This window comes from Mobula birostris, chromosome 11 (assembly GCF_030028105.1).
Source record: "Mobula birostris isolate sMobBir1 chromosome 11, sMobBir1.hap1, whole genome shotgun sequence".
NCBI lineage: Eukaryota > Metazoa > Chordata > Chondrichthyes > Myliobatiformes > Myliobatidae > Mobula > Mobula birostris.
In genome coordinates this window covers 107,228,641-107,248,248 of record NC_092380.1, presented here as the reverse complement: position 1 = coordinate 107,248,248, position 19,608 = coordinate 107,228,641, and the positions used below count along the sequence as shown (strand labels likewise).

At 43.1% G+C, this 19,608-nt stretch overlaps 1 protein-coding gene across 4 annotated transcripts in view; it reads right to left on the bottom strand.

Moving 5' to 3' along the window:
- Nucleotides 1-19,608, bottom strand: part of wt1a (WT1 transcription factor a) — a 150,405-nt gene that overhangs the window by 85,467 nt on the left and 45,330 nt on the right. For all 4 annotated transcript variants that reach the window (XM_072272809.1, XM_072272810.1, XM_072272811.1 and 1 more), the window contains exon 3: nucleotides 17,251-17,353. In XM_072272809.1, coding sequence (XP_072128910.1) covers nucleotides 17,251-17,353 — 103 coding nt within the window. The remainder of the gene's footprint in view (nucleotides 1-17,250; nucleotides 17,354-19,608) is intronic.

Genomic DNA, 19,608 nt, shown 5'->3' with positions numbered 1-19,608 from the left:
GCTACCCAGGTAGACCCCAGTTGTGACAACTGGACCCAGACTTCTGAGGTCAGGAGAGTGGAACTGTCCCAGTGCAATGGCCTTTTCACTTTAAAAACTCTCCCACACAGGATTCCTGTCATTGTCAGATATGACTGACAACCACCATCATTCTGCAAGCTATTTTGCATAAATTGTTGGATATAATGAAGTTGAGGTGTCATTTTTCATCTTCAGTTATTTACCAACACCCCTCCACGTGTGCATCTTTGCAATAATTTCCCTTTGTTACATAATCTCATTCATTCAAGCCTTATGTATGGACATTGCCACAGTAGAAAACGTTGAATAAGTCAGGGTGGACGCTAACATAAGAGTTTATCCCCAAATCTGCTGACTATGTCCCGATCACCTTTAACAAACTTTCGTCCCTTTCTCACAGAGTTCAACTTCGCACGGATTGATTGCACCTCTAGGGACTGGCATAGGTTTGATAGGCCAAATAGCCTCCATCTGCATGATAACAGTTCTGATATTCTGTAAGGATAACTGGGATTCATAGTCCAGCTCAACTTAGCTTAAAACCAGGCAACACTTTCTACAATACTACAGTTCAACGCTTCGAAGGCAGGCCAATTTCAATGTTAAGTCAATACTTCTGTAGAGAACTGAAGATTAAGGTGTTAACAAAGGCAAGCAGGACCTGTTTGGGGAATCACTGTTAGGAAGTGTGTGAGTGTGCATGTGTGTGTGTCTTGATGAAGTCCTGGTAAAGGGTCTCGGCCCGAAACATCGACCGTACTCTTTTCCATGGATGCTGCCTGGCCTGCTGAGTTCCTCCAGCATCTTTTGTGTGTTGCTCAGATTTCCAGCATCTGCAGTTTTCTCTTGTTTGCATGTGTCTTTGTGTGTGTGTGTGTGTGTGTGTGTGTGTGTGTGTGTGTGTGTGTTTGTACAGTATGTGTGCTCCTTTGAGTACGTACGTGTGTGTATGTGTGTATGCGAGTGTGTGCTTATGTTCCTGTGTGCATGTGTGTGGATGCGTGTTCGAACATATATGAGTGTCTTTGCATCAGTGTATGTAAGAGTTTGTGTGTGTGTGTGTGTGTGTGTGTGCAGCAGAGGAAGAGGCAGAGAAAGAGGGGGTTTAAAACATAAAAATGGTGGAATGCAGAAGAGGTCTGACGAGTGAACTAACCCTGAGAAGCGTGAGTGATGCCTGCACAGGGAAGAAAAAAAAGTGCTGATAGTTGTAAACTCCTGAACCGCAAACTCCAAGGTGGCCGCTGATGGATGGCCAAGCCCCGCCTGGTCTGACAAAAGCAAGAGAAACGCGACAGAGATGTGATGAATGGAAGCGGTACCTGCTATTTTCATAGCCAAGGACTCTACCCCTTCTATCATCAGTTAAAGAGAAAGTTTCAGTGTGAGCCAGCAGGGCACAGGAGATCAGCTGGAATGCAGGGGACCCCTCCACCGCCGTTTACCTTTAATAATGCAGTGCTCAGCCAAACTCCGCCTCGCATACATCAGCATCTTTCGACAGTGTTATCCATTATCGCGTCTGCCTTTCTTTTATTCTGCCACAGCGATGCCTCCATATCAGGCTCGCAAATTATTAAACTCTCCTGGAGTTTCTCCCCATCAGCAGCTGCCTCCCCGTGCTGGTCCGTGCCACAAACTCTGCAATTCCACAAATTCTTCTCCTAATGCTCCTGTAATTAATTCCTTCAGGAACCCGATTTGGTGCTTTATTGGGAGGTGCCAGGCCGACACAGTTGCTGCAGGAGATTTTCCATCGCCGTCTGTCGTTCTGACATTCCATTTATAACTGTCTCAGCCGCAATCCTGATGGGGGTTAGTTTTTTTTTTGTTTTCTTTTACCCAATACACTTACTCACCAGATCTTTACCCCCTTGTTTTTTACAGTTACTCAAACCTCAGTGGTTTAGTGGACTCCACACCGATCACTGAAAAACTTGAAGAACATGGCAAAAACCTTGTTACACGTCCCTCTTCTCATCACGACTGTCAGGGAGGAGATCCAGGAGCCTGGAGAACAACACTCAATGTTTGAGGAATAGCTTCTCCCCCTTCTCTCCTCCTCGCTGACAATCAACACTGGCGCACCTCAAAGACGCACGCTGAGAATGCTGCTCTACTCCCTCCACACTCATGACTGTGTGACTGTGTGCTCTCTTCTCATTGCAACCATCAAGAAGGAGGTACAAGAGCCTCAAGACATACTAATCATTTCAGGAACAGCGTCTTCCCCTTTAACAACAGATTTCTCAAAGGACAATGATCCCATGAACACTACCTCACTATTTTTACTCTGTTTTTACACTATTTTATTTTTATCGTATACATATTTTATGTACTGCTGCTAACAAACAGTTCCTTGAGGTTGTTATAGCCGGAGGTGGTAATGGGGATAAGATCCCAATGACATGCTACTCAAAAGTCTCTCACAACCAAGCCCAGCTCCTGGCCTTCACGTGTGGCTTAGCTACCAAGCCCGGTGGAACTGTTTCTACTGACAAGAGAAGGGGCACAGGCGGGTTACTGGCAACTTAAAACCAGTCGCTTAGGGTAAATGAGGCTTGTCAGCCGTGCTTGGCAGCTGCTCAAAGAGAAGGGAAACTTTGATCTCAAACCTCCGCTGTCTTGTGGCTATACTCACTCATGGGGAAGTCTTTGAGCGTAAACCCCAAGGGAAAATCTGAAACTGGAGTCCCTAAAGCAGCCCTATGTTGAGTTCAATGCTGATGGGCAACTCCTGCGACACTGCTGGTGCCAAACTGTGTCGGTCTCTGCCATTCCTTTCGGTTCATCAGCTGCGTGGAGAGGGGGAGCCTGCTACATGGGCAACAGCTTGCTCTCCCTATTGTACTGCCCAGGCTGGTGTGTCTAGACAGCTAGGACACAACATCCATGGTCAACCCTGACAAACAGAGGCCTATTACTGCTGCAAAACAACAAATTTCACAACATACAGTACGTCAGAGATAATAAACCTGATTCTGAATGATTCAGGAATGGATTCCTCCCCCCGCTATCAGATTTCTGAATGGTCCATGAACCCATTAACACTACCTCGTTATTCCATTTACTTTGCACTAATTTTATGTCTTTGCACTATGCTGCTGCCACAAACAACAAATTTCATGTCATTTAAATCAGCTTTGATAAATCTGATTCTAAATGATTTTCTTCCATGGTGTGAGACATTTTGGACATCTGTTGTCATTAGGAGCTTACAGAAACTTAACACACTTAACTCCATAAATGGAGGCCATTTATTCAACAATTCAATATGATGTAACTTGACCTTTTCCGAATCCTTTTTATTAACCTTAAATATATGGACAGAGGAGCGGAGTTAATGACATTAATGATTGTATCCGATGTAATATAACAGCCCAGCTTTGTTTAGTTTAGTTTTGTTTAGTTCAGTTTAGTTCTTTTTTTTCTAATTTGGGTTTTTTTTCCTGACATTTTTTTATTTTTCTTTTTATCATGTTTAATTACATTAAGAGTTTGGGAGGCTTGGTATACTTGTGTTATCTATAGTTTATATTCGCATTTGCTAATTACCTTTAATGTAATCCCAATCTCTTTGTACTAATATTGTTGTTATGTTTATGAATTTGAAAATTAATAAAAAGATTGAAAAAGAAAGAAACTTAACACACTACATAATGTAACATTTACTGCCAGTTCACTCAAATGTTTTTTTTTGCGTGGTTGGATTTTTCTGTTATCTTTTATGTGTTTGCTATTTTGTATGTATGAAGACTAGGCCTCAAGCCGTGGTGTCGCCTGCTTTCAGCTGCCAGGAGAAAGGTGTTGGAGCCGGTGCATTCCACTAGAGGCAGTGCAACACAGCGTCCAGGCTGGAGCTGTTACTGTCCCCTAGTGTTCACTCAGCAGAAGGCAAGCTGCGTTGTAGTCGACTGCGGCTTTCGTGGGTTGGGTCTGGACTATTTTTTCTTGCGGGATTGCACTCAGGTGCAAACATCCAAACATTTCTTAAAAGTCCATAATGTATCTGCCTCTACCACCACCCCAGGCAGCCACCACTTGCTGTGTAAAAAATTTGCCCATCAACACACCCTCTTTGAAATTGGCCCCCTCGCATTAAATGGATAGCCTCTGGTATTAGGAATTTCAACCCTAGGAGAAATACACTCTCTGTCTACTCTTTCTATGCCTCTCATAATCCTATATCAGCTTCCATTGCTCCAGAGAAAACAACCCAAGTTTGTCCAACCTCTCGTCTCATCAATTTTGTCTCTCTTTCCATAAATGCTCCCTGATCTGTTGAGTGTTTCCAGGATTTTCTCTCTATATTCTGCTTGAGGGAATCACTTTATTTTTCATTCTGGCCTGGATATTAAACATGCAAAAGCCTGTCTAAGTGTCCATAAGTACCCCCCTGAGATGTACATAAGACCATAAGGCATGTGTAGAATTAATTTGTTCAGCCCGCTGAACCTGCTCCACCATTCTATCATGACTGATTTATTATCCCTCTCAGCCTCATTCTGCTACCATTACCCATTCTCATAATTTTTGATGCTCTTACTAATCAAGAACCTATCAACCTCTGCTTTGAATATACCTAATGCCTTGGCCTCCACAGCCGTCTATGGCAATGAATTCCATAGATTCTCCACCCTCAGGCTAAAGAAATTCCTCCTCATCTCTGTTCTGAAGGGGCATCCTTCTTTTCTGTGGTTGTAGCCAATGGTCCTAAACTCCTCCACTATAGGAAACATCCTCTCCACGTCCTCCGCTATAGGAAGCTATAGAAAACTCCCGCAATATAGGCCTAGGGCCATCAAATACTCCTCATACATTAACCCTTTCAATCCTGGGATCATTCTCGTGAACTTCTTCTGGATCCTCTCCAGTGTCAGTACTTCCTTTCTTGGATAAGGGGCCCAAAGTTGCCATAATGTCCATTGGGGAAGTTAATTAGAATCACAAATTATAGAGCTTTCAGCCCAATGCTGGCACCTTGAGGGACCCAGTCCAATCAATCTTGTTCCTATCCTCTTTTAACAGCTCCAGAAATCTTTTCACGTAGTCTCCAATTAGCACTTAATCCGCTGTATTCAATCAGCCCTGCCCAGATCCTAAAAAGCATAGACTCATGGATTCGTACAGCATGGAAATGGGCCCTTTGGCTCAACTGGTCCATGCTGATCCATCTAAGGTAGCCCTAATAACCTTCTAAACCCTTCACTTTTACTTATTTAGAGATACAGTATAGTAGCAGACTCTCCCAGTCCAATGACCCCGTGTCAACCAATTACACACCCGTGACCAATTAACCTGATAACCCCTTTGTATTTGGAATGTGGGAGCAAACACTCGGTTTACAGATTTTGGAACAGCGAAACCCAACCGTTCTGTTATCCATGTACCTGTCCGACTGTCTTTTAAAAGTTGTTATAGCTGCCTCAGCCTCTTCCTCTGGCAGCTCATTCCATATGCGAACTGTGTAAATAGTCACACAAGTTCCTATTAAATCTTCCTCCTCTCACCTTAAACCTATGCCCTCTGGTCCTTCAAAGAACAACCTTGCCACAAACCTCTGCGTGTATTAGGAATTTGCTATGGTGTGTCGGTCAGGGCCTGAGATGCAACAAAACACAACACATTCAACAATTATGAAGAATAGAGAAAGATATATAAATACAAAAGCTAATAAAGTTAGAGGTTAAAGGACAGAAAAGGAATAAAATGTGCTTAAACACAAATACCAGCGTGTATTTACAACGTAAGCAGCATTACAAAAAGTAGTTTGAAGTGCTTACAGTGCAGTGTGGTGATAGGGGTAATAGGTAGAGGAGGTGGGGGTGCGGACTAATTATCATGTTTAACCGGGAGGATGAAATTTTAAGATGGTGTGAAGTGATAGCCCTAAAGCACTTTCCAGAAGGGAGTTTTTGGAAAAGGCAGGTTGCAGGGTGGGTTGTGTCCGCAATAATTGTTTCTTGCCCAGGACATACATCAGTCCTGCAGTGATGGTAGACTGCAGCCAGTGAACTGTCAAGCTGACCTGCCAGTTCGCTGGAGTTTTCGTATACTGTGAGAGAATGCGCACCTAACCAGCCCTAGGAAAAGAAAGAGAGAGTGCATTCACCCTGTCTATGCCCTTCGTGCTAGGGTTAATGCAAATCATTTAAAACAAAATAGTAAAAATAATTTGGGGTGTATTTAATTTTTGAAGGACGCCATGAGTTCAAACACTTCACAAGCTCCGTTAATTCATTTTCACTTCTATACTTAATTGTGACCCACCCTGCCTCCATGTTAAGCCTGCGTGCTCCGCAGAAGCCCACTTACACTGCTATTCCAATAATAACAGCAATTGTGAGAAGTACATTAAACAGAGAGGCAATAAAATATCCCATCCTTAAAATTAGGTCCAATTGTAAAATGAATTCCTAATCCTCAAATGTAACCCAAGCTCTAATAACAGTACTACCTTTCAACAATATATCCCGAACCCTGATCCTAATCCTGCAACAGCTTATTAAAACAAAAACACACAGCTCAATTTTCGAGGCAGAAGGGGGATTGGGGAAAACCTCTTTCCAACTAAGAACAATAGTTTCTGTTATCCAGTTGAAAGTTGATTAATGCAGGGAGTTATTATATTCTAAAATTCACTACTAAAGCAAACACACTCAATGTTTTTCCTAGGTGCCAGATTTTCCACTATCCCCACAACATGTTTTAGCGTTTTCTTTCTGCAGAGAAAACAAAAGCGGTGAGGCAATCTTCTTAATTTAATTTCCATTGTGATTTCCAGAACTGTTTCACCCTTGGCTAGGATCCATGGCTAGCATTTAAAACAAAATGTTTCCCCTTTCTACTCAGGTACTGTATCCTGTAGAGAAGGTCACCCGAGTCACTGCTTGGATGAGATGTTACATTTGAGGTTACACTGAAAGCAATATTTATAGATTCTGTGGGAGACTAAGTCCACTTTTCACCAGGACCAGCTTCAAAAGCCTCCCTGTCATCAACCTACTACACACCATCCATCTTGATAAGCTTCTTTCCTTCCTTTATTACATCATTATCTCCTTCCCTTGACGTCGACGGCACATATACTCAAAGTATTTTTGGACATGTTCATTTCACTGGGCTGTGTTGCACTGAAACATTCAAAATTTCCTAAAGGATTTGACTGATGAGCATGGGAGGTGATTCCCTAGTGGAAGGACACTGGGACCAGGAAGCACAGTTTCAGAACAGTGTGCTGGCAGGGAGTTATGAGGGCAAGGTCCTATAGGACTGAGATGAAGATATGTTTGTTCAGCAGGGGGCTGAAACTTTGGAGTACTGTACCCTGAGAGTTATGCTGATTGGAAACACAGGTCAGGATATTAAAGAGATAGGATGTAATAAGGATAGCATTGGAAAAATACCAGCCGTGATCTTAATGGCTGGTGGAGAAAGGTCAAAGATCAAATGGGGTTGTTCCTGTTATATATGCAATGAATGATTAGATATATCCAATGAATGCGATGTGACATCTCCCAACAATTAGACTATTTGTTCAGTCTTCACAGACAAGGTTGTTCCTCCTTCTATTTCTTAGCATGATGATTCCCGTTTTACAAATTCTCAGGCACAAGATGATAGGGTATCCTGAGTGGTTGCATCATGGCCTGGTATGGAAACACCAATGCCCAGGAATGGAAAATTCTACACAAAATGGCGGAAAGAGCCCAGCCCATCACAGGAAAAGCCCTCCCCACCACTTGAGTACATTTACAAGGAGCACTGCCACAAGAGATACAGCATGCATCATCAAGGACCTCAATCATCCAAGCCATGCCCTTTTCTCACTGCTGCTATTGGGAAGGAGACACAGAAGCCTCAGAACAGGGGTCCCCAACCCTTTTTTGCACTGCGGACCAGTTTAATATTGACAATATTCTTGCGGACCGGCCAAAAGCGGGGGGGGGGGGGGGGGGGCGGTGTTCAAGTAGGGTTAAACTCACCTCAACATGTCTTTTACAGTTAGGGTTGCCAACTTTCTCACTCCCAACTAAGGGACAAAAGTAGCAGTCAAATCCCAGGACACTTGTATTTACCCCAGGAAAGACTACCATGACCATGAAGCCTTGCACGGGCACCTGTGTGTGCATGCATGACGTGCGCATATGTAATATTTGTTCCCACAAATCAGTTTTGGCTTAATCTTCCCGACTACACTGTACATACATTATTTCTACTTTATATAGACTGTGTATCTTTCATATCATTCCTGCTTTAACTATGTGTTAGTGTTATTTTAGGTTTTATGTGTTATTTGGTATGATTTGGTAGGTTATTTTTTGGGTCTGGGAACGCTGAAAAATTTTTCCCATATAAATTCATGGTAATTGCTTCTTCGCTTTACGCCATTTCGGCACAAAAGGCTTCATAGGAACGCTCTACCTTAGCGGGGGAAATATGGGACGAGGGCGGTCCCGAATGGGACAAACCAATTTAGCCCAACATATGGGATGTCCCGGCAAATACGGGACAGTTGGCAGCCCTATGTTCCAGTTCAACAGTGCGTGACAGGGAATGAGGAAAGGTGCAGCTGACTCGTATCGTTTCCTCACGGCCCGGTAGCACATGGTTGGGGACTGCTGCCTTAGAACCCACACGTTTATTACCCTGCAAACATTAGGCTCCTGAATCAGAGTGAATAACTTCACTCACCTCAACCCTGAACTGATTTCACAACCTGTGGACCCACTTTGAAGGCCTCTACCACTCATGTTCTCAGTTTTATTGATTTATTTATTATTATCAGGTTTTTTTCCCTGTATTTTCATAATTTGTCTTCTTTTGCACATTGATTGTTTGCCAGTCTTTATTTGTGTGTAGCTTTTTTTTGAATTGATTCTATTGTATTTCTTTGTTCTACCATGAATGTCTGTGAGAAAATGAATCACAGGGTCATATATGGTGGCATATACCTACTTTGATAATAAATGTACCATAGTAATGCTGGTATTTATTGTTTATTCTCAATTACCTCTGAATTGAGGAGGCACTAAACCAACCACAATAGTGGATCAGGAGTTGCATGTAGGAGGACTGGTCAATGATGGTGTCCCTGGAGGACATCAGTAAGACACATAGGCTTTTGTGAGAAGGTACTATTTTTATGATTACTACTACAAAGATTCTTTCATTAAAATTCTAGACGTGCTTAATTGAGATGCAAGACACTGCAGATGCTGGAATCTGGAGTCACAATCAATTTGCCGGAAAAACCCAGTGCATTGAGAAGAATATGTGGGGACAGCGTAATCGCCGAGGTTCTGGGTCAACACCCTGCATCAGGATAGATGTAATTAGTTTAGATATTATTTAATTCATTGATTTGTTTAATTTCTTTAAGTTAACATTGCAGCTGAATGTTGGTAGTGTTGTGGATAGTGTAGAAGATTGTCATAGGTAACAATGGGACATGAAAGGATACAGAACTGGGCTGAGAAGTGGCAGACAGAGTTCAACCCAGTAAAGTGTGAAGTGATATACTCTGGAGGGTTGAACTTGAAGACAAAATATAATGTTAATGGCAGGACTCATAGCAGTGTGGAGAAACAGAGGATTCTTGGAGTCCACATCTATAGATCCCACAAAGTGGCCAAAGAAGGTGTATGATGTATTGGCCTTCATTAGTCAGAATTCAAGAGCTCTACAAAACTCTAGTTAGACCACAGTTAGAGTATTCATTTCTAGTCAGGTCATTATAGGAAGGACATGAAAACTTTTGAGAGGGTGCTGAGAAGATTTACCAGGACACTGCCTGGATTGGAGAACATGTCTTATGAGGAAAGGTTGAGTGAGCTTGGGTTTTCCATTTTGAAGGATGAGGAGACTTGATAGAAGGGTACTAGATGATAAGAGACGTAGATAAAGTGGACAACCAGAAACCTTTCCCAGAGTGGAAATGACTAATACTAGAGGGCATAATGTTAAGATGTTTGGAGGAAAGTATAGGGGAAAGTCAGAAGTTGGCTTTTTACATGGTGTTTGGTAGAATGTGGAGACAGAGGTAGTGCTGGAGGCAGATACATTAGGAACACACAAGACTCTTAGATAGGCACATGGGTGATAGAAAAATGGAGGCTTGTGTGGGAGGAAAGGGTTATATTGATCTTGGAGGAGGTTGAAAGGTAGGCACAGCATCGTGGGCTGAAGGGCCTGTACTGTGTTGTAATGTTCAGTGTTCTATGTTCAGGCAGGATGGGAATTGAACTCATGTGTCTGAATTAATTGCCTGGATATTTTTTCCAGTACAAATGGAAGTACTGGATACTAGCAGTTTATGAGACTGATTCTGGGAGTGAAGGGGTTAATATATATGGAGTGTTCAATGGCTCTCAGTCTAGATAGAGTGGTTGTGGAGAGGACGTTTCCTATAGTGGCAGAGTCTACACCAGAGGGCACAACTTCAGAGTAACAGAAATAGCGCCACAATGCCAGTTATTGCCACAGTTCCCCAAATATAAGCTACTACAAACCACAGTGGTTGCAATAATGATCCTGACCTAGACAAGCTGCCTACAGGACTGCAAGAAAGCTTGAATTGTTCTTTGAATTAACAATATTATTATATTTATCACAGCTGAACAGCAAAATAACTCCTTGAGCCTCGATGGCCATAATTCCGTTGGTAGCATGCCCATCTCTTGAGTTAGCAGATCAATGGCTCAAGTTCCATTCTAGAGACCTAAGCATAAAAATCTTGTCCTTGCAGAAGTCGTAAAGAGAGAGCAATGGATGATGGTGAACCCAAGTGTAGAATAAGGGCTGGAACTAACTCTGAGGTCTGGAATAAGCTCAGACACAAAATAAACAAGACAATATAAACAAAATCCAAAGGCTAAATTACAAACAGCAATACTAGACATGGAACTCTTATGATTGAGCACTGAGTGCTCAGCACAAGGCCTTTAGGGACAGGCTTCCCATGAAGGAACGCAGCAGGCAATAATTGGCAGACTGAGTCTTAAGGGGACAACGGCAGCTAACCTTACTCTGGGGAAGTGGAGCGTAGAAACTTGAATGCCTGCTGCTGTTCAGTGGGGACTATTACAGTAACATGAGGGTTCTGTATCATTGGAGATGTGTTATACAAGTCCCTGTCTATTCCTTTCATGGGAGTATGATGAAGAAAAGATTGGGCATTCGCCTACTAACTTGGTTACTAGTTACCTTACAGCAACGTCACCAATACAGGGAATTTGACCATTATCACTTGGCTGCTTGTGAGAACTCGCTGTGTTCAAAGTGTCCTTCACGTTTCTTTAATGCAGGAGTGACTGTCTTTCTAAAGTAATGCTTAGCTCTCAAGTATTGGGACTTGGCTTCTCTGAGGTTCATCACCTGCCATGATGGAGGGACTTGTGAGTTCCTGAGATCTCAAGAGCAATGCCGCCTGGAGATTAGCCATCCAGCACTTAACTCATGGTAGGGTCACCCACGGCAGAAAGGGAGAGGTTCCAGACAAAGAGCGATCTAACACCTCAATGGTGGAGCCGGCAGAAGATGATGCCACATCAGAACAGTGGTGAAGGCAGAAGAAGGCTGCAGCCGTGTGGGGTCCCCAGTTGCCTTGTTCTCCATGCCACTGGACTCTGGCCCCGCTCTATCAAGGGCTATGCAGTGGCCACTCCTGCATCAGCCTCCCAACGTTAAACAAAGTCACGCACAGGCACTCCCCATTCAGCAAGGCGAAAATGCTGGAGGAGAGGAATAAACAGTTGATGCATTGGACTGAAACCCTTCATCAGGGCTGGAAAGGAAGGGGGAAGCAGCCAGAAAAAGAGGTGGGGGAGGGGGAGGAGTGGAAGCTGGCAGGTGATAGGTGAAATTAGGTGAGCGGGGGGAATGAAGTAAGTAACTGGAAGGTGATAGGTGAAGAGGGAAGGGCTGAAGAAGAAGGAATCTGAGAGGAGAGTAGAGCGGACCATGGGAGGAAGGAAAGGAGGAGGGACACCAGAGAGAAGTGACAGGCAGGCAAGGAATAAGAGGAGAATCAGAATAAGGAATGGAAAAAGAGAGGTGAAGAAGGGAAAAATTACCAGAAGTTAGATAAGTTGATGCTCATGCCGTCAGGTTGGAGTCTACCCAGGCGGAATATCAGGTGTTGCTCCTCCAACCTGAGAGTGGCCTCATCCTGGCAGTTGAGGAGCCCACGGACACCTTTGTTAATGAGTCATCTTTGACTGCATTGATCACCAAGACTAGAGATAAAATTGTGTCTGATTTGCTGCTAACTGTATTCCTGTCACAACCACAGACTCTATCCCTGGGCGCCTTTGCAGGTGGGTTGCAGAATGGGGTCGACAATCGCACTCGTGGGGATGCACATTCCAGCCATTGTGGTGGTATTTAACTCCCCTTCTCTCTTTTCAGACTTGTTGAGTGTTGACCAAAAGTCGACGCTCCCTATCTACTTTTGTCCTTGTTCTGGGATGGAAGACTACCACTTAGATTGACGCTGTAAAAGAGTGATATTTAGTTAGGACTGTTACTGCTTATGAGCTGCATTCTTGGTGTCGCTTTCAGTTTGAGAGTTTTAGTTAATGGCTTTGTTGGCCTAGCGTTTATTGGTTTTCCTACCTTTAACTCTGCACAGTTCTTATTAAATATCAGTGTAACTATTCATCCACTTCAGTGTCTCTCCCTCTGTACTTGGGCCATTATCACACGTTCCTGTCAATTCATGCTGCATTCCAGTATATTTCTGCAACTTACTGGGTTCTGATTTTATTAATGGCTGTTACAACAAGGGTCTAATGGGGCAGCAGCGCTGAGCACAATACAGGTGGTCCAGGTTCAATTCCTACCACTGCCTGTAAGGAGTTTGTACGTTCTCCCCGTTGACCGCATGGGATTTCTCCAGGCGCTCCTGTTTCCTACCACAGTCCAGAGACTTACCAGTTGGTAGGTTCATTATTCCTTTTAATTGTCCTATGATTAGGCTCAAATTAAATTCGGGGATTGCTGAGCAGCACGGCTCGAAGGGCTGGAAGGGCCAATTCCACACTATCCCAATAAATGATAGCAGAATGCTATTATTTCAGAGGGTTCAGAGGGTCAGAAGTTAAATACAAATGCTAGTGAGCACTAAAATAAAAATTTGCACTAGCTGATAAAGGAATATTTTCCTTAATCGAGGAAAACCCTTGTATTGCTTCCACTGACCCCATTGATACCAAAACTCAATCTGCTGACATTGGAATAGATTCAGGGGCTGGACAAACAGTCTTGAGTGAAGAACATGGAAAGAAGGTAGGATATTGTTGCAGGAGATGCAGAGAAAGAATAAGTTATCAATGGTTTTGACCTAATGGGATTGGGTGTAAAAGAGAGAACCATATTACACCCTTCATGGAGATTGGGGTTGAAATAACAATGATCATTGCTCAGGAGGCTTTGACAGTAACAACACAACAACATCTCTTACTCATTACTGTATCAGCAAGACCAAGGAGCTGACTATTAACCTCAGGAGGAAGAAACCAGAGGTCAATTCATTGGAGGGTCAGAGGTGGAGAGGACTGGCAACTTCAAATTCCTCGAGGACTTGTCCTGGGCCCTGCACGTAAGTGCAATTATGAAGAAAGCACATCAACGCCTCCTTGGGAGTTTGCGAAGATTTAGCATGACATCTAAAACTTGGACAAATTTCTATAGGTGTGTGTGTGTAGTGAAGAGTATACTGAACCACTGCATCATAGCCTGGTATGGATACACCAATGCCCTTGAATGGAAAATCCAACCAAAAGCAATGGATACAGCCCAGTCCATCATGGATAAAGCCCTCCCCACCATTGAACACACCTACACGGAGCATTGTTGCGGGAAAGCAGCATCCATCATCAGGGATTCCCACCGCCCAGATCGTGCCCTCTTCAGGCTGCTGTCATCAGGAAGAAGGTACAGCAGCCTCAGGACTCACATCACCAGGTTCAGGAACAGTTATTACCCCTCAACCATCAGGCTGTTGACCCAAGGGGAGATGGCCGCAAGAAAATGAATCTGAGACATACAAGGGGTGATTGATACATTCGTGGCCTAAAGAAGAAGGGGATGAGTTATACAGCTCTTGTTACATGCACTTGCAGGTCAACTCTTTGAGTGATTATGCAGAAAGTTTGAAGTTAATACCTCATTTCCTTCTACCTTAGGCTACGAACTTATCAATCACCCTGATGAGTTATTAACTTCAATTTTCTGCATAATCACTTAAAGAGTTAAACCGCATGTGCATGTAAGGAGAGCCATATAACTCATCTCCTTCTACCTTATGCCATGAACTTATCAATCACCCCTGCTATGGACACTTTCAGGAGGTCCAAGATCCGTATGCTCCATGACCGCTGGACTAAGTGTGTAAATGTAGGAGGGGACTATGTTGAAAAATAAATGTGCTAGGTTTTCTAAAATTGACTCCTTCTACCTTAGGCCACGAATGTATCAATGACCCATTGTATATGTACTTTAATAATAAACTTACTTTGAACTTTGACAGTGTGTGAAGGTAAACTTTTGCCAGAGATTGCTTTTTGTTCACTAAAATCGTCGATTTGACCCTCTGTACTGATCGCACCAACCTCCTGACATATTGTCTCGACCGGTACTGGTCTCAGATTGCAGAATAAGACAACCCAAAACCCTTGACGAGAGTGTGATCAAGCAAATGAAGAGACTCTGAGACTTGTGAGGAGGAAATATGTGGGCCGAAGGGCCTGTCCCTGTACTGTACATGTCCCTGTACTGTCCATGTTCTATAAGCTAGGACATTACTCTCAACGAGGTTAGTTTTAAGGTGCGTCCTAAAAGAGGAAGTAGATGATAAGCTGGATAGGTTTGGGCAGGGAATTCCAGATGGTGACAGCTGATGCATCCTTGCCAGTGGTAGAATGATCTTGTTGCATGGAATCAGTGAACCTCACGGTGTGAAATGAGGCCATTCATCTGATGGTGAATTTGCCCGATCAAGAGGGCAGGATGTGCAGGGGCTCAGAGAAGTTATAGTGCTGGAACAGATCACAGAGATTTTTTTGAAAAAACAGATGTTAGGATTTTAATATCAAGCATTGCTGGACTGTGAGCCAATGTCAACCAGAGATCTCGAGCATGTTGGATAAAGAGACCCAGTGCAGCCAATTCCAAGGGCAGGGTCTGCCACCTTGCTTTGGCACTCAGCTAACAACTGGAAACACTGAGCCACTTTCTGAGGGAACCAACTCAAACTCAGAGGATCTTTGAGGTGCAGGCCTGATGAAGAAATGCTGTGACACCTGATAACGCACAGTAATAAATAACAATTATTTATTGTTATATAATAACAATATATTATATATCTTCTCCTGCCTTCTCCCCATAACCCTTGATGCCTTTACTAATTAAGAACCTATCAACGTCCGTGATAGAGGCTATGCAGAGACTCTTGGATAGGCATGTAGGATTTTGTGAAATAATCACACGGGTCACTTTATATGCAAAAGCTGCAGCCCTTTACTTCCATTACGAACCAACCAAAAGCAGTTGCCTTACACTGACCCCGTTACATGAGACATCATCTCTTAAAGTGAGCATAACAACTCAATGGTGGTGCTTGTGAATTACGTAGATCAGTTTCTATTAAGAACAATATATGTCATCTGTCACCTATTACATTACCCTACAGGCACGTGACTATGCAGAGAACGGAGGGGTATGGACCATGTGCAGGCAAAATGGATTAGGTTCTTCTTAGGTTAATTAGTTTTCCACTACATTGTGGTTCAAAGGCCTTGTTCCTACTGTTCTATGTTTGAAACTAGCACTCCCTTCAGGGTCCTGCAGAGCATCCTTACCTATAATTAGAAAGAAGATGAAACCTAAGATGAAATAAGTAAATGAGCAAAAAGGAATTTTACTGGAATTGTGATTTCTGTAGAATAATATTTATTCATTCCCCAGAACTTGTCGTCACTAGAAATTATTGCGGAATTCTGATCCTGGTGAGGCCTCATCTGGAGTACTGTGTGCAATTTTGGTCACCTACCTACAGAAAAGTTATCAATAAAACTGAAAGAGTGCAAAGAAAATGTACTAGGATGTTGCTAGGACTTGAGACCCTGAGTTATAGGGAAAGGTTGAATAGGTTAGGAGAATGACAGGAGATTTGATGGGTACATCCAGAATTTTGAGGGGTATAGATAGGGCCCATGCCGCTGGATCTGGGAGGAGATATCGAGAGGGTGGGTCGGGACCTGTGCAACCCCCTACTCACCTAAAATCCACTCACACACACGCTGTTCCTTTCTGAGAAGTGGGGGACCGTATCAAGCCCCACTAACTGACTGAAAGGAACCATTATCATCCTATGGGATGGGTAGCCAGAGAGAGAGAGATAGATAGGGTAAATGCAAGCTGGCTTTTTCCGCTGAGGTTGGATGAGACTAGAGCTAGAGGTCACAAGTTAAAGGTTAAAGGTGAAATGTTTAAGGGGAACATGAGGGAGATCTTCTTCACCTAAAGGGTGGTGAAAGTGTGGAACAAGATGCTAGCTGAAGTTGTGGATGTTGGGTTGGTCTCGACATTTAAGAGAAAATTGGATAGGTACATGGATGGGAGGGATATGGAGGACCAATGGTGTGGGTGCAGGTCAATGACATTAGACAGATTAATGGTTCAGCATGGACTAGATGGGCCGAAGTGCCTATTTCTGTGCTGTGATATTCTGTGACTTCATGACTTAATGACATGCTGGGGGCAGCCTGCAAATGCCACCGCACAATCCAGTGCCAACATAGCATGCCCAGAATACTCAGAACAACACAGAACACAAGGTAAATGCAAGCAGGCATTTTCCACTGCGTTTGGGTGAGACTAGAGTAGAGGTCATGGGTTAAGGATGAAAGGTGACTCCAAAGGAGATTTGTTTTTCTTTGTTGACGTACAGGAAGGTGAAGGCTGAGATTTGCCCTTTCAGTGATGTATTTGTTTAGTTCCAGTCCACGGACAGCACATGTCTGCAAATGTCGTCCTTATAGAGCAGGGCTTCCTAACCGGGGGTCCACAGACCCCTCAGTTAATGGTAGGGGTCCATGGCATAAAAAAGGTTGGGAACCCTTGTTACATGGAGTATCCAAATTCGTCTCTTACAAAGATCAAAGCAGTGACACAACATACATCCCCAAACCTTTCTCATCCAGCTTAGAAGAGACGTAAAGACGTTACCTGTTGTACGGAGACCTTAACAGCAGGGCCTGGCTTCCAGCACAACTGTCTGTTGAGTTGTGGCAGCCGTACACTGGCGGAGCCACTGGGTACTGTTGCTCTCCTGTGAAATAAGTGACAGAGGCAAGTTTACTCGTAGCCTTGTCAGGCAATTGTAACGTATGAGCTGCTGTGGAACGACTTAAAGACAGCGTTAAAGTAGCGTAGATGTGATCCAGATCGTACATGACACTGTGCTTGACTCCAGTGGGCACAAGTGGGATTTAGCAAATGCATAACATTTTTGTCCTAATTGCCAGTACCTAGGATTGTATGACAAGCTCAGTTCGGCCTGTCTGAGCAATGTATCCCATCTAAAGTTTCAGTCAACGGGGTATGAAGTACCTGCACATACTCTGACAGAGAATATGAACTAAAGCAGTCTCCAACTATCAGGATGAATTAAAACAAGATTAATGACAAGCCCAAAAAAGATTCATGCTGCTACATTTTGAGATGAGGAGCACCACTGCACTGAGAAACCAAAGTGTTTTTTTTCTTGTGTTTGGATGGATTAGATTAATGGGTTGCTTTTCCAAATTTTTTTCAGTATTACTTTTCTTTTTTCCTTCTATAAGGGACGGCACAGTAACGTGGTGGGTTAGTACAACACTTTAGAGTACCAGCGCACGGGGTTCAATTCCCGCCACTCCCTAGAATGAGTTCTCCCTGTGGATTTCCTCCGGGTGCTCTGGTTTCCCTGCAGAACCCAAAGGCGTACTGATTGCTAGGTTAATTGGTCATTGTAAGTTGTCCTGTGATTAGGCTAGGGTTAAATAGGGGGATTGCTGGGCAGCCTGGCACAAAGGGCCGGAGGAGCCTATTCCACACTGTATCTCAATAAACAAATAAATATTTGTCGACAAGGGGCTCAAATAGCCCAGAAACTCAGATTCTCTCCAATTGCTCCCAAAATATTCACAGTATTCGGAACATCTCTCAATATACAACTGTACGGACAGCTGAACAGATAGATCACAAACCCATGAACACTATCTCACTTGTTGCTCCTTTTTGAACTACTTACTTATTTTTTTCAAACTTCCTATTGTAGCTTCCTTCTTTCAGCATATATTTCTGTATTTTCATGTACTGTACTATACTGCTGCCACAAAACAACACAGTTTACAAAATACCTCAGTCAGCCTCAGGTCCCACACCACCAGGTTCAGGAATAGTTATTACACTTCAACCATCAGCTCCTGAGCCAGCGTGGATAACATCACTCACTGTAACACTGAGATGATTCCACAACCTTTGGTCTCACTTTCAAAGACTCTACAACATATTACAATTCTCTGTATTATTATTTATTGCTATTATTTGTTTTTTCTGTATTTGGACAATTTGTCTTCACATGGCACAATGATTGTATTGTGTTGCTTTGTATGCCTGCAAGAAAGTGAATTTCAGGGTTGTATATGAAACTGATTCTGAATTCTGATTGGTAGTTGGAATCAGAAAATGTCCCAGCCCAATGTCAATTTTATTTTGTGAAACATTGTTTAAACTTTATCCTTCTGCATGCCCAACCATCCACATGGGAAAAAGTAACTGTCCTTAATTTGTCCAAATTCTGCCTTTATTTAAATCAAATCAATTAACAAAAATATTTATATTGATCCCAAACAACCAACTGTTAATTGAATGAGGGTCAACTGGAAATTCAAAGTTCAAAGTAAATTTTATTATCAAAGTAATAATATATGTCACCATATATTTTCCTTTGGACATACTCAGCAAATCTATAGAATAGTAACTGTAACAGGATCAATGAAAGATCAACCAGAGTGCAGAAGACAACAAACTGTGCAAATGCAAATATAAATAAATAGCAATAAATTAGCAAGAACATGAGATAATGAGATAAAGTGTCCTCAAAGTGAGATCATTGGTTGTGGGAACATCTCAATGATAGGGCAAGTGACTGTCCCCTTTTATTCAAGAGCCTGATGGGTGAGGGGTAGAGACTGTTCCTGAACCTGGTGGTGCCAGTCCTGAGGCTGCTGTTCCTTCTACCTGAAGGCAGCAGCAAGAAAAGAGCATGGCCTGGTTGGTGGGGATCTCTGATGGGTGCTGCTTTCCTCCGACAGCGTTTCATCTAGGTGTGCTCGATGGTTGGGAGGGCTTTACCCATGATGTACTGGGCCGAATACACTCACTTTTGTAGGATTTTCTGTTTAAAGGCATTGGTGTTTCCCTACCAGGCTGTAACACAGCCAGTCAATGCACTGTCCACCACACATCTATAGAAGCTTGTCAAAGATTTAGATGTTATGCTGAACCTCCGCAGACTCCTAAAGAAGTGAAGGTGCTGCC